The following is a 16,071-nucleotide window of genomic DNA, read 5'->3' as shown; positions in this document are numbered from 1 at the left end:
AGCGTTTCCTAGTTTTGAATGGTTGTTTAACATAAGGTTAGTCCATGTTGTTAACTATAAAATTCAAAATAGTTCATGTTTTAACAATGTTACGTGTTTAAATCTTCGCAAATTTTCAATTTTGAACTGACAATTTCAAAGTATCATAATTTCCCATATACATTTAAGTAATTATTATATTCTATATTTGGATAAAGAGACAATACTGTGAAAAATTAATCACAAGGTTATTTATGAACTGGCGAGTTTTAAGTTCATTTATTTATTCATTTAAATACATAAATGTTGGCACAAAAAGCACTAAAATATGTATAGTTTTTATCAGAATGGGGTTTATGTGGAGATTGTAGTAATTAAATAGTTGAATTCATGAGTCAATTAAAGCTAGACCACCATGGGAAACCTGGAAGCACTGGATGTTTGTTTCGCCTTAGCATGGGACTCCTCAACAGTGCCCATCCACGATCCCGCTCGCAGGATTCGGACCCCGGACCTGTCGGCTTCGTGCGCTAGCGCTTGACCTCTAGACCACTAAGCCGCCCGGCATCCAATAGTATTAATGTGTGACGTCAACCAATCCACAAAATTGCGCCACCGTTTACCATTGTCTTCAGTGAGTTACTATCACACAACAGACCCAGTTGAACTCCACTTGTCACGGCTTCTCGCTTTATATTACTTACTTACTTACTTACTTACTTATGCTTGTTACTCCCAATGGAGCATAGGCCGCCGACCAGCATTCTACAACCCACTCTGTCCTGGGCCTTCTTTTCTAGTTCCACCCAATTCTTGTTCATTTTTCTCATGTCTATTTCCATTTCTCGGTGTAGTGTGTTCTTCGGTCTTCCGCTCCTCCCTTGACCTTCAGGATTCCATGTGAGGGCTTGTCTTGTGACGCAGTTCGGTGCTTTCCTCAATGTGTGTCCTATACACTTTCAGCGCTTCTTCTTGATTTGTTTCTCCACTGGGATCTGGTTTGTTCTTTCCCACAGTAGGTTGTTGCTAATAGTGTCTGGCCAGTGGACCCGAAGTATTTTGCGTAGACAACTGTTAATAAACACATGTATCTTCTGGATGATGACTTTCGTAGTCCTCTATGTTTCCGCCCCATACAGTAGGAGTGTCTTGACATTTGTATTGAAAATTCTGACCTTGGTGTTGGTTGACAATTGTTTTGATTTTCAGATGTTCTTCAGTTGTAAATATGCTGCTCTCACTTTACCAATCCGCGCTTTCACATCTGCATCAGATCCACCATGTTCATCAATGATGCTGCCCAAATATGTAGAGGTTTTAACATCCCTCAAATCTTCGTCGATTGTGATTATATTGGTGCATGCCGTGTTGTATCGGAGAATCCTGCCTTTCCCTTTGTGTATATTAAGACCTACTTCTGCTAAGGCTGCTGCCACACTGTTCGTCTTCTCCTGCATCTGTTGTTGCGTTTGGGATAGAAGGGCCAGATCGTCTGCGAAGTCTAGATCATCCAACTGCATCTTAGATGTCCATTGTATCCCGTGCTTCCCTTCAAATGTTGACGTCTTATGATCCAGTCGATCACCAGGAGAAAGAGAAAGGGTGAGAGTAAGCAACCTTGCCTAACACCGGTCTTCACTTCGAACGACTTCGTCAACTGTCCCCCATGCACGATTTTGCAGTGTAATCCATCATATGAACTCTGTATGATATTGACTATCTTCTGAGACACGCCGTAGTGTCGAAAAAGTTCCCATAGTGTTGTTCTGTCCACGCTATCAAATGCCTTTTCGTAGTCAATGAAGTTGATACAGTGATGAATTTCATTCAATTGATTGTTCCACAATGATCCGTAAAGTTGCGATTTGGTCTGTACACGATCTATCCTTACGGAATCCTGCCTGTTGGTCTCGAAGTTGGGCGTCTACGGAGTCCTTCATTCTGTTTAACAATACCCCCTCATTGCTAAATCTTCCACATATTTACGTTTGTCAGTTCTGATGCTCCTCTTCACTTACTTGTTTACTTCTGTGTATTCAGCTTGTGTCTTGGCTTTTTCTGCTGATATTTATCGATGCCTTCTTGTTCCTCCTTTCTTGAATCTTATCCAGTGTATTAGCAGTGATCCATTCCTTGTGATAGTGCTTCCTGTGGCCCAGAACCTCATGACATTTTGAAGTGATTGCCTCTTTGATCCCCTTCCAGTTGCTCTCCATAGTAGTTCCCTCTCCATTGAGTAGATCATGAAAGGCCTGGAATCTATTACTGAGGACTATCTTGAATTTGTTGAGTTTGTTAGTAACCCGAAGAAAGGCTGTATTAAAATTTTGTGATGTCCGCCCCATTGTCCAGTGCTTTTTAAGTTTCAATTTCATCTTGGCTATCAGCAAGTGATGATCTTATGCTATATCAGCTCCTCTCCTGGTTCTCACATCCTCCATTGTCATCCTGAACATTTTGTTGATGCAGATATGGTCGATTTGGATTTGCGTAGTGTGATCCGGTGAAGTCTTTGTGGTTTTGTGTATGCGTTTATGTGGGAATATAGTGCCGCCTATGACCAGTTTATTGAAGGCTCATAGGTTTGTAAATCTCTCACCATTTTCGTTCCTTTCTCCCAGTCCATGTCGTCCCATGGTGTATTCATATCCGGTGTTGTTCATTCCAACCTTGGCATTTAAATCTCCCATCAGAATGGTCAGGTCTTTTGTTGGGCACTTCTGGACGATTGACTGCAGCCTATCGTAGAATTGATCTTTAACGTCTTCACTGTAGTCGTTGGTAGGTGCATAGCATTGGATGATGTTCATTGAAATGCCCTCTTTCCTTGTTTTGAAGGAGGCTTTAATGATCCTTGGTTCATGAGATTCCCATCCTATAAGTGCATTTTGTGCCTGTTTGGAAATCATTAATGCAACTTCTTGTGTATGTGGGGCATTTTCTTCTTCATGGCCGGAGTATAACAGAAGCTCTTCTGAAGCTAGTCGTTGTTGTCCAACCTGCATCCAATCTGTTTCACTGATCTCAAGCACCTCCAGGTTGTATCTCCTCATTTATGCGGCAATTTGTGAATTCTCCCGGTCTCCCACATTTTACGAGCATTCCATGTACCTAAATAAATGGTTGCTCTGGTTGTTAGAAGGGGCATCGACCTCGTGACTTCCAAAGGAACGCGGCTTTCACTATGAGGCGTCATAACTCTTCTAAATGAAGACCTTCTGACTCCCAGGGCAGAGTTTAAATGGTTTGAATTATTTTTCTGGTCAGCGTTTTTAGCAAGTTAGTTTTCTACGGGAAGGGGTCGCTAACCCCATGCCGGACCCTCCTCTTTTATCCGGGCTTGGGACCGGCAGTTGTGCCTGGAGAGGCTCCAGGCGGAGTTCACTATATATGTATATATATAGTACTACTCAATGACCGATCAGTTATTTTATACATATATATCAATCAATCGTGTATCGTCGATATTCTTATTTTTCATTGATTTCTTAATATCTTTAGATTCTAAAGAATGTGACTGAATATTCTGTTCATCTTCCGAAATCAGCTTTGAAAGGTGTAGGTTTTGTTTGTTCCTATAAATCATTTTGATTTTTACATTTATTTCACCACGTTCACATATCTATACTCACAGTTTTATGCATTAATTTAATTCCCTTAGTTTGAATACAAAAGAGCAATTTAGAAAATTTTGTTGATCAATATATCTAGTTGGATCACATGTATTTACATGAGTATAGTTCTAATTGCTAGACAGAAATATAAGCACTGGTAGTATTCATTTCGTTATTAAGATTCAAATGTATAATGAATATGATACCAAATGTTTAACTGTGATTTTGATCATTAAATTCCGGTTGATGTAAATCGGTATCCAGACTAATCAGTCATATTACCCAGTGATATGGGGAGCCAATCAGAAGGTCAGTCGATGGTAGTCCGAAGTGACCTTATGGATAAGCGCATTTTATTGGCTAAGAAGTGGATCAATTTACTAAAAATTAGAGTGGTATATATGAATGAGTATTTGTGCATTTTATCCGATAGTTCAATACACTTTCACACTCACTGTTGTGTTCTCGCTTAGGTAGTCGGGGAGGAGCAGCGCGTGGCACATAGTGTACCAGTATCAGATTTCGAACACCGTCCATCACAACACTCAGCATTATATTTTATCAGTTAACGAAACTTCTTTATTAACAAACATTGTTTGATGCCATTCAATGGTAATTAATCTAGAATCTGGCTCATATATATCGGTTCAAGTTTTCATTCCACATCAACACAGTGAGATGAAATCATCGAGGTGAATCTAAAACTATTTGAAGTAGTAATGCTATCCGGTGTAGTAGAAAAGATTCGGTATAGATATTGTAATTCATGAAGAAAGAATAAATTAGCTTAGCAAAATGTATGAAATAATAAGGGAAGATTGAGTGAATACATCTACTCTTTTACCGATTCTGATGTATATTACTTAAAACATGGAAGATTTCATTGATTATTTCAACAAATTTTCTCCTGTATAATATCAACTGTTGAACTTAATATCATAGGTTTTGTATTAGAATTACAGTTTAACTTGCACTTATATCTTAGATACTTCACCTTAATGATTTCCTATATCGTTTAAAGTGTGAACTTAAAGTATTTCTTTTAATTCGACTTTAAATCATAAGGGCACATACATAAACCTTGTTCCATTTACTTTATTGTAAACAACTGAATAATATCTATAAAATTCACACTGTTTAAGCATAAACCTAAGTAAATATATCTGTAGTCGATTAATCATAATAAAATAATTCTTAGGCCTGAACAATAGCTAGAAAATAAAAACTAACTTATTCATATTTTAATAGTTGAGATCCTGAGTAAATTGAAGCTAGACCACCATGGAAAACCTGGAAGCACTGGACGGTCATGGTGGTCTAGTATCACTTGACTCATGACACCAACTATTAAAATTACTATAATATCCACAAAACCCTTTCAAATATTATTCTTATTTATTTAACAATAAAATAATCACAATAAATAATAAATAGGATTAGATTCAATGTAGATCAAAGCTGATACAAGTAGATATTAAATTCAGGTCAAAATAGTTTGGGGATGGAATCTAACCATACTAAGGAAGTACTAACAAAAGAGTTTCATAATAGACTAAAATAAATGTTTACAGTTATTCTCTCTCTCTCTCATAGAAGTAGGTAGAAACAAGACTAGCGATTCATAGTATAAGTTCATGAACTTACTAATTATTGAACCTTAACATGTTGCTAGGTGAATACTTCCTGCATAAGTTTCATACAATTAGAAACCTTCAATGACTTGTCTTAAAATCTTATCATGTAATATTAATTACTATCTTGTTGATATTCTTTCTCAGAGTTCAGATAAAAATATAACAAAACCAGCCTATGAATATTCGTACTAAGGTTCTATTTTTTGTTTTTACTAACTGATGAAATTGTGTTTTGTAACTCATCAAATGCATATTCGTACATTTGGTTTCAAGTTATACTTTTAATGTAAAGTCTAGTTATACTACTCGCTCGTCCAAACTGAAAAAGCAGAATAAAGTTAAAACTTTGAATCTACTAATTGAAAGTCGAACATATTTTAACGACTAAACTACAATCCCACTGACTAACTTGTTGCAAGTAGTTTTTTTGTTAACTGTTAAGGTGGTACAACCATACTTCAATAATAACAACAACACCTATATTTTTAATTAATTTAATGACGTTAATTTTATTCCGTTATAAAATTATATCTTAAATTGTTATAACGCTAAAAGTTTCCTCGTCTACACGAATGGGACGCTAATTTGCCTTAGACGAATATCTACACGAGATTCCCTCTCAGTGTCTATTCTACAGGACTTCAACACAATTCAGATCAAGAATATATGATTAGTCTGACTAGAACATAAATATATTTCCACACCAATACCCGATAACAATCCGACACAATCACAATAATAATAAGGATAGGAGAATATATAACTCATCTAACTCCTGTCAAACTATCTACAAATCTGACTAAGCAATTAACCAATCATTATCATTCTCGTCAACACATCATAGATATTCTTCTTAATTTGTTCTTGTAGAATGGAAAACCGGGACGAAGTAAAAGCGACGGGAACAACGTTTACGAAAGTTTCAACGAAATAATAACGCTTTATTTCAGTTGAAAAAATGTTCAAATTTATGCCATTCTCCATCTAATCAAACTGGTGTTCAGCTGAAAGATAGTAAATATGTATTTTTGTAATATTTATGTTAAATGATTGAATTATGTCATTTCTATCAGGTTATTTCTAATATGTATAGTTTCTTGTTAATTTATAATTCATTATATTCATTTATTTATTCGAGTCCTATCTCCCTCTCGAAATGCTCTCACATGGTCACACGTATATAGCCTCTGCCAGGGAAGTCCTACTCACTGCCTTCTCGTGGCGGGGTTGTTGTTTACAAAATGAGAGGACGAAAAGCGAATGTCCGGCGCTCTAGCCGAATTTCAAACCAATGGTGCACATGGGCTCAAGTATCCTGCGGGAACAAATGGCGTATGAACCAATCGTTGGTCACCGGCTTTCATGGGACTGCATCTCCTTACGATGCTCCACTGCCTTGTGGATCAGACCTTCAGGTCGAAGTCTCGGGGCGTGGCGTTCTAAGAAAACCACCTGCTTCGGTTTGGGCACCCGGGCAGTATCACAGCCCTCACATAAATCAAATGAGATTTGTGTGGCGCATATGTGTTTGGTGCCTCCTTGTACCAATATTTATGTGTTAAAATAAATAAATAAATAAATAAAACGTAGAACCTGGTATAAATATACATTAGTTCAGTTAGCTCTACCATACAAACATGATAAAATGAAATGAATGAGATAAATTACAAAGAAACTAAAATAATGTAACAGCAATAAAATAATGAAAAAGACTAAACGCTGACATGATGAAATAAAGATGACAAGTATTAAGGAATATCTAGAAAATAAAGAATGGATGTATTTGCATCTCAGTATGATCGATTTCAAGCCATACCATCTAATGTCTACAACCATTGGTTGGAATTATTTCATGGATCTCCATCACGGTAGTTTGAATCTACTAACCTGGCTCGAACCAACTGTTGTTGATCTTGTGAATAGATTCTATATCTTAGTTTTGCTGTATGCAGCATCTCTGTAAAGCACTAGTTAACTAACCAAATCTACTTTCATTTTAATTTGGTAACACATTAAGACTACATTTTATTACATAAGTTACTGATCTTAGTCTCTAAAAACAATACCGAATAAGTGAATATCTTAAAAAAATCAAATTATATGGTATAGACCAGATAAGAAATGTTGCTCATATTAATGTAGTGAACACTATGTCATTAATACAGCGTCAGAACACTGTGAATTTTAATGATTCACATTTGTTCAAGTTATAGTTAATAAACATAGTCTCTTTCCTAACAAAATACTTTAAGCATATATGGTATTAAATTGGTGTCTTTTATATAATGATCCATATTGTGATTGAATATTTATTGGTTTTCAATTTAATTCGAGCATTGAAATGTATTAAACTTAACTAAATGACACGTTTGTTAGTTATACATATGAAAAGACCTGGATTTACCTTATTCTATCAATCAGTAGACAAGTGGTCAGCTTTAATAACTAAAGTAAACCACTAATTACCATTTAATGCTTAATTTTATAATCCGTGGAAAAGGTCGACTGAATGAAGAATATCAAATACTTGGGACCAAATTTAAATCATCAGAAAGTGTGGATTTCTGTGAAGGCTGCAAAGACTTATTTCCTTGATGAGTTTGAGTGAAGTTGCCCAAAAGTTAAGGTATCTGATCTTCAGCCACTAATTCTCAGGTTCGAACCCCACTTCACCTACCTTATTCTCTTGCGACCGGGTAATATCATCAACCTTTGCACATTTTGGGTATGCCTGGAAGCCGAGTACGCAAATCTGTACCTGGTAAATGAGTTAATAGTTAGTGATGAGTTTGAATATGAATTAACTGTGTTTAAAATCTTTTCTATGGAATTCATTTTTAAACACCTAATTCCAAGGTGTATTTCACTGTAAATATCTTGACATTTAGCCTAGTTAATGATTATAATCAATCTTAATTAAAAATCAGACGTATTTTTAATTATTAGTGAATAACCAAACTAAAATTGTTATTATAGGGGTTAGTGAAGATTACTGAATTTCGAGGTCTCACATCACAAACTGGCTTTGCTTAAGCAGACAGTAAAAGTTAGAAAACAATAGGAATCTGTTTCATCTCAGTATGGGACTCCTCAACAGTGTGTATCTACAATCTTTCGGGGGATCGAACTAAGGAGGACCTTCAGACCTTGAAGCAAGCTGTTAACGTTCAGGTCAATGAGTTGGTATCCTGTTGTTCTCATTCACAGCTTCAATCAACTTGCTGGACGGACAACTGATTGGAGCCAGTTATACTTAATCCTTTGTAAGCAGTGCTTGATACTCTTGCTCTCGACTTTTAGGGCGTTACTGCCGGTGATGGAAATCCATGGGGCAAAGTGAGGTGTCATATTTTTAGAGCCGATTATTCCTTACCCTCTCTTTTCGTTGTGGGGCGGTACCGTCACTTCAGTTCACCAACCAATCTGTTACAAATTATATTTTACATCATTTTTGTTCCACTAACTTTGGTATGTGTCTTTATTTTTACGTCCTATAAATATTATTAGACCAACCATTAGAAATCGGACAATTATTTCCTGATCAGTATGGCGATCATGATCAAGATGGGATTGTGGAAAAAGAAGCACGTGATGATGAAATTAGTAGATTGAGACCTTTTCGTCTACTTGGTAAATCCCCTTATCTGATACAAATGATCATGATGATCAGTCTGTCAAAAAATGTGATCAGATTAATAAAAGTGTTTTAGTGAATATTCATAATCATTTAGACGAGAATAATAATAATTGTTTTTATCATAAATCGTCAAATTGGACATCATCTATGGTTAATTTGAATGAACGAAATATGTCTGAATTGTCTGATATGTGAGTTTTATATCATGTAATTTTGGTTTTTTTCTTTCACATTTTACGTTTTACAACGAAGTGTTCAAGTTAGACATTAACACCGTTAGATGCCGGCCAGCTCAGTGATCTAGAGGTTAAGCGCTCGGTAGTTCCTGAGTTCGAATCATGCGGGTGGGATCGTGGATGCTCACTGTTGAGGAGTCCCATACTAGGGCGAAACGGCTGTTCAGTGCTTCCAGGTTTTCCGTGATGGCCTAGCTTTAATTGACTCGTGATTTCAACTATTAAATTAATCGTATTTAGTGGTTTCGTTTGATAATATTTTTATGCTCAGGAATTTTACTAGTAGAGTAAATATGTAATTTTATCTTGAGAAATGCTTTGATAGAATATTAAGTTTCCATTCCACTGCTAGGAATAATACATTTATTCGGTTCAACTTGTGATAAAAATAGCTGTGTCGACGTAATCTGCACAGTATATATATATATATGCTGAAAACGCTGATCAAAGTCCAGTCCTGAACTTCACCGTTTTTATCTATAATATAAACGTTATATCCATTGAACAAGATGTAGCGGTAAATAAATCCCCAAAATAAATAGTTCCGTGAGTTTTCGATTCCGACCTCATTAATTTTACTGGACACACTTAGCTAAAATCGCTCGGTCACACATCCGCACCAGATCACGAGTGGGTACACCGTGCTACTCATTCCTCGCAAATGCTAGTCAACTTAGACTAAACGCTTCTCGATATATCGATAATCTTCCAAATATATTTTCTAACCTCTCCATTTCTGACTTCTGATTTCACTGAGTTGGTAAACGTCAATTATAAAGGTGTTATGTATGATGGCGTTGTCAAACTCCGAATTCCTGACGCATCTTTAAAGGTAATGGCGATATGAACTCAATAGATAACGCTTTTAGTGTTAGAAATAAAAGGTGTTCAGTTCAAACTCCGATATGCAGATTGGCACCAATGAGTTCGAAATGAGATGAAACACGCATCCTAAATTCTATTGCTAGCAACAATTTATCTGTTAATCTCTAACTGTGTTGCCTAATTTTTATTCATTTTTATTTAAGTCATATGTGTATTATGAATAATTCTCAAATTTTCTTATTTCTTAGTGTTACTGGTATATATGAATTATAGCTAAACACTAAAATTCAAAACTCATCATTTTTCATCCTGTTTGGTAACTAGTCAGTTGAGATGTAACCTTTGTTGAGTCTCAAATATGGTACTTAGTACTTAAAATATCAATGCCTTATGCATTAAGCTCTTTATTTAGTTAATTTTCTTTCCCATTTGTATTAATATCATCAAGTGTGATAACTTTATCTGATTATATATTTGTACTAAAGTCACAATGAAATGATGCTGTTTAAGTGAGTTCATTCCAACACAACACCTCCGATAAAGTTTTTGATTTTAAATCACCTTAAATAATGAAATGACTTCATACAGTTAAAAAAATTTAAACCGTAAGTCAATTTCGGAAAATAAGTTAGTCACTTACATATAACTTATATACTTTACTGTCTGTGTGCATAATATAATTTCTAACATTTTTCCGACTAGTTAAGTTCATATGCGTCGTGAGTTGTGGGACAATTGTCATTTATAAGTATATCGTAAATAGACTGAAGATAAAATTAGATCATTGGATACCAGTTCAGCGATCTTCATGATTAAGCATTCACTGTATAACTTGAAGTTTCTGTGTTTGATCACTAATCAAATCGTGTGTTGTTGTTAAGAAATCCCATACTAACACATAATAATTGCATCATGTTTTGTGCTATTCATTGATACCCCCATATAAGATGATCAGTCTATGATGAATATAATTTACAAATCAAATCAATCTTCACTACACCACTTCACCTTAAGTACTATTTTTCTTTTATTATCATTATCTTTAATTATCATTTATTTTATTATAGCTCACTTTGGTATAGTTTACAAACTCGTCGAAAACATCCTTTCACTGAAAAACAAGATAATCAACAAAATGAAAAAATTCACATAGATGATGATGATGACAACGAACAACAATTATTTATTCGTGGTGCTAATATCATTTTAGTACGAATTATTTCTGAGAATTAATTACAAAATTGAACGAAAGAATTGAGAGAATTCTCCGTCGTGTTTTTTGTTTGCTTTTCCATTCAATCTCATCCTATTTGTAATTTTGATTAAATGAATAAATTTTGTATATATATATATATATATATATATATATATATATATATATATATATATAGTAAATAAGTGGACTGTTCATCCTTATCTTCCTGACTTTTACTCTGTACTGAGACTGACATTATATGGTATACAATAAAAACCTAATAAAGCATGAACATGGAGAAATAAATTAAATATCAAGTATATAAAACAAAGACCTTTGAAACTGGTTCCAAGTGAAAAGTCAATACTACTCATCCTCGTGGTTGGGCTATGCTGCAGTATATGAATTTTCAAAGACCAAAATAGGGTCATACAGGCAGAATAGTATATTCATTGCAAGGATGAAAGAAGTATGTATAGAGACCACGCCCACACAACCCACCCTTGTCGTCACGATCACGTTCTTACCAATTTTGACTACTAATTTTCGTCGATTCAACATTCATAGCAATCCTCCAAGTCACTATACATTTATCTTAGAAGACCATGTGGTTGCGAATCAGTGTTGTTACAATGCAGCATTAATAAGAACGGGAAACAAGTCAGTTGAGAGAGAGAAGTCTCTAGTTTTTATTCTCGATGGGTTACAGAAGAACGAGCCGAGATGGCTGATACGGATATGTGAAATTCATATGACACCGTACATCAAGGATGTAACATCTAAAGCTAAACCCCCAGTCGTGTTAATAAGCTTGTATGATTAGTTCTTGTCTCATTTTGTTTAATTGCATGCCCATCCATCTCTCTGTTGCTCATATATAATTGTTATGTTTATATTTAAGTACTTGAAACACCGGGCAACTGATACACCGAACAGTGTGAACTCATGTCATTACAGTGCACCCTAAAATTGTCTAAGTAAATCCTGGAGTTATTCCATTACATCACAATTGCCATGTCAGGTGGCTAGCAAAGCTTCGTCAAAAGCAACCAGAGATCTGTAACTGTACTATAACAATGAGAACGAGACATGAATTGACCATCTAGTTCATAAATGATTTAGGAGTCATCGTAAGCCAATACTTAAGGACTACTACACACTGCCGTGCAATAGCCGCTAAAAGTTTTTCAACTTTATGGTCAATGCTTACGGCCCTTAGTCATGTCGACACTTAAATTTTTGACTTTGTATACAGTGTTCGTGTGTCCTAAACTTGAGTACTGCATACAAGCGGCTAGCCCTGTCCAAAAAACAGTGAGCTTTAGGAAAAGTTTCAGAGAACAACAACTAACCTGATTTCCGGAATAGTGCAGCTCCCGTATGATGCTCGACTGGCCATGCTAAACCTATTATCGTTTTCATATCGAAGAACTAGAGGTGATTTGATTGCGGTTTTCAAATTACTTAGCAATAAATTTGCACCTGATATGCGCTCATCTTTCTTGTTTTCCAAAATAGAGAATTTACGAGGACAATTCAAAAAGTCCATTAGCCCAGGACAAATTATTTGTCAGCTGAAAATAGACTTTCTCATCGAAACATTAACGAGTGTAATTCATTAACTCAGCACGTAGTTGAGGCTCCATCCGTCGACTCTTTCGAAAGAAATTCGGATAAACTGAGAGACCATCACTGTCAGGATTAACACTCTAGTACATATACTACTCATTCTCATCAGTCCCCGTAACCTAAATCTATCCCACATTTTTCTTCTCTTGTGGAGAAGAATGCGGACCTCCCTAATGAATCATGAACCGGTTTTGCTAAAGAGTTTGAAAGCTGCAGGCGTCAAATTTGTACAAACTTTGTGGTACACGCCTTTGCACTTGTAGATCACCAACGTAGATGATCTATGTCGAAATGATTGGAGGCCGACTCGAGTTAGACGTGAATGGTGTGACGAACCAACTAACGTCGAAGTCACACCTCGTGGTCAACACCTTACGTGGACTACCCCCATTGACGTAACAAGGTACTATAGATGCTTTGAAGACTGTACAACACAAAGGACGTTATTACAGAAATATATTAGTTAAAGTAGATACAAGCGAAAGTAAGACCACTGCCGCATGGGCCAGTCCATGGCGTATGATTAACTAATGCGCGTTGGTTGTACATGACCTTGGCAGGGAGCGACGATCTGTTCGACATTCAGTGATCCAACTGTCGGATGATTTGGCTAGGGCTCAGTGACATTTCACTGGCCCTACAATACTCCCCACCAGATTCAGCGGCCGTTTGAATCGGTACCAAACATGTTGGGAGCAGTCGCGCGCCGGAGAGTGCCAGACGAATATTATAAATCCTCCAGGTATTGCTTATCTGTAAAACAAATGAAAAGGGGGCGGCAGAAACTGGTCGGGAAACAGCGAGTCATAATATGTTAGTAGAACGTTGCTTAAACGTAAATTGATTAACCATAGAAATAATGAAAAGAACAAAACGTTTTATTGTTCTATCAAGTCGCGCTGAAATATATATAGCCTTGAAAAGTAATTCAGTTCCTCCGATGACAAACGTTAAGTCTGCCGCAAGAGTAATGATGCTATAGCGATAGTAGGATAAGTGTATTATCAATCGATATCCATATTTGTACTGTCATTAGTTTAAAGTTGTAAGTCGGACAGTGTCGTTGACAGCTATTAATTAGTGTCGAATTCTAGTTATATCTATATCTAACAGACTAACCGTAAGTACAGAAGTATAACAGTGAAGAGTGGTCGTGATTTCGTTGTGCGAAGCTATTGACCAACTTGTAGTCACAGTTTGAAAAGTCGATGACTGCTGCTACAGTTAGTAAGGGTTGAAGGCTACAAATCGACAGCAAAGGTGGCACGATGAAGTCTCTAAAAGATGATAAACGATGAGTGCTGTGTGTTTGTTCGGTTAGTAAACAGAAAAATATCGAAAAGAACATAAGAAAACAAAAGTGTCACTCTGGACTCATGTCAATGATACCCTTGAAAAACGCTGTCAGTGTTGGGATAGAGGCGACAATATCGTTTTCAGTTTGCAGGAGATTCGCTCGACTGCATAAACTGATGATTCGCGCGAATGATAATGTCGTCAGACCACCAATTGAACTGGACAGGTTGTAAATCGTCGAGTAGTTGAACAACCGATTGATGTACCGAAATCATCGGTGAGATAACAGCCACGAGGAAACAATACTTCATAAAATAAAGTACGACGTCGAAGTAGAATAACTACAATAGTTCTGATGTATTATAAAGTCAAGTTTAAATAACATCGTTCTTACGTATACTAACAATTGCACTGAACGGTCGTTTAGGTATTATTAGCGTAACAGTTGGATGTGTGAATAAAAACATATACGAAAACTATGGTTGGGTTCGTGGAGAATTTTCGAGGACGTTTAGATATTTTCCAAACCCGTATTGTATACAAATATACCGAAAATGGAATTGGAATGACTGTCGTGTAATATGAAAATCGAGCCATGATTTACCGTGTGAAATAATGGCAAATACAAGGGGTATAGTAAACATTAATTAAAATGGTAACCACCAATGTAACTAAGGTTTAGAGGATCCAGGTAACGTGGCCATTTCGTAAAAGGCTGATACAAAGAGCTTATTACCTAGCGTTAAGTGACATATTAAGTACGACAACGTGTGCACTTGGGACACGGACTAAGCGTGCTCGTGTACATGCAATATGTTTTACCACAGTATGTCGACTAACGAGTCATAAATGTACATGATTTCGACTAAAACTTGACGGCAGTGACAGAATATATGACTAGTTTACGTGAAAGAAACTACGAAATGTTATCACGCATCATAAATATAGTACGAAATAATCTAATGAAATTATGAAACTCGCCTGGGTTACTCTTGCCTTTAAGTAATGAAGAAGGCAATAGTTTGAATCTGGATTATGTACGAGGTACTGTTGATTAAATTTTTCGATTAACACAGCGTTGTAGACTGACGAACAGTCTAAACGAGATCTAAGATCGCAGGAAATTTATAGTTCAAACTCACCGTAAATTTATAGCATTCGTATCCTCTGTTTGGCCATGGAACTCAGCAATTGGAAATTAGGCAGGCAGTGGTAAAAAAGCAGAACATTCTAGTGGATAGTGGTTAAGCAGAAAGATGAATTTATAGTCGATAGTTAATCTTGTCTTATTTATACCAGTGGATAAGGTACAAAGAGATATGCGTTCGTGTTGCCTTGTGGCTATACTCACGAGTGGTTGATATTTTAACAGACATATTACACAGGAGCATTTACATGCTGCTAATGCTTGTTAAAGAACCACGATAGCCGATTATAATCGTAGTTGATTGGTTAGTTCTGTCGATTGAACGAATTATCTAGGTTTAAATGCTAATCAACATTGACATGAAGCAACGAAAGTTCACAGTAACAGATTAACATAGGCGATGATAAAAATGAAAAAGAATAAGTATAGAATACAATAATAAAGATTATAGTGATAGGTTGCGTTATTCGAAGTCTTGCTCACCAGTGTAGATCACCAACGTAGATGATCTATGTCGAAATGATTGGAGGCCGACTCGAGTTAGACGTGAATGGTGTGACGAACCAACTAACGTCGAAGTCACACCTCGTGGTCAACACCTTACGTGGACTACCCCCATTGACGTAACAAGGTACTATAGATGCTTTGAAGACTGTACAACACAAAGGACGTTATTACAGAAATATATTAGTTAAAGTAGATACAAGCGAAAGTAAGACCACTGCCGCATGGGCCAGTCCATGGCGTATGATTAACTAATGCGCGTTGGTTGTACATGACCTTGGCAGGGAGCGACGATCTGTTCGACATTCAGTGATCCAACTGTCGGATGATTTGGCTAGGGCTCAGTGACATTTCACTGGCCCTACACACTCATCG

General features: G+C 36.4%; 1 protein-coding gene across 1 annotated transcript; it reads left to right on the top strand.

Moving 5' to 3' along the window:
* Positions 1–6,123: 6,123 nt before the first annotated feature.
* MS3_00000695 (uncharacterized protein) lies at positions 6,124–11,257 on the top strand (the record flags this gene model as incomplete). The annotated part of the gene is made up of 3 exons (XM_051208365.1): positions 6,124–6,241; positions 8,735–9,055; positions 10,993–11,257. Coding segments are annotated over 2 exons (321 nt in total), but the record flags the coding sequence as incomplete, so codon positions are not given.
* Between the last annotated feature and the right edge of the window lie 4,814 nt (positions 11,258–16,071).

Source organism: Schistosoma haematobium, chromosome 5, assembly GCF_000699445.3.
Source record: "Schistosoma haematobium chromosome 5, whole genome shotgun sequence".
Lineage (NCBI taxonomy): Eukaryota > Metazoa > Platyhelminthes > Trematoda > Strigeidida > Schistosomatidae > Schistosoma > Schistosoma haematobium.
This window is presented reverse-complemented; position numbering and strand designations above follow the sequence as displayed.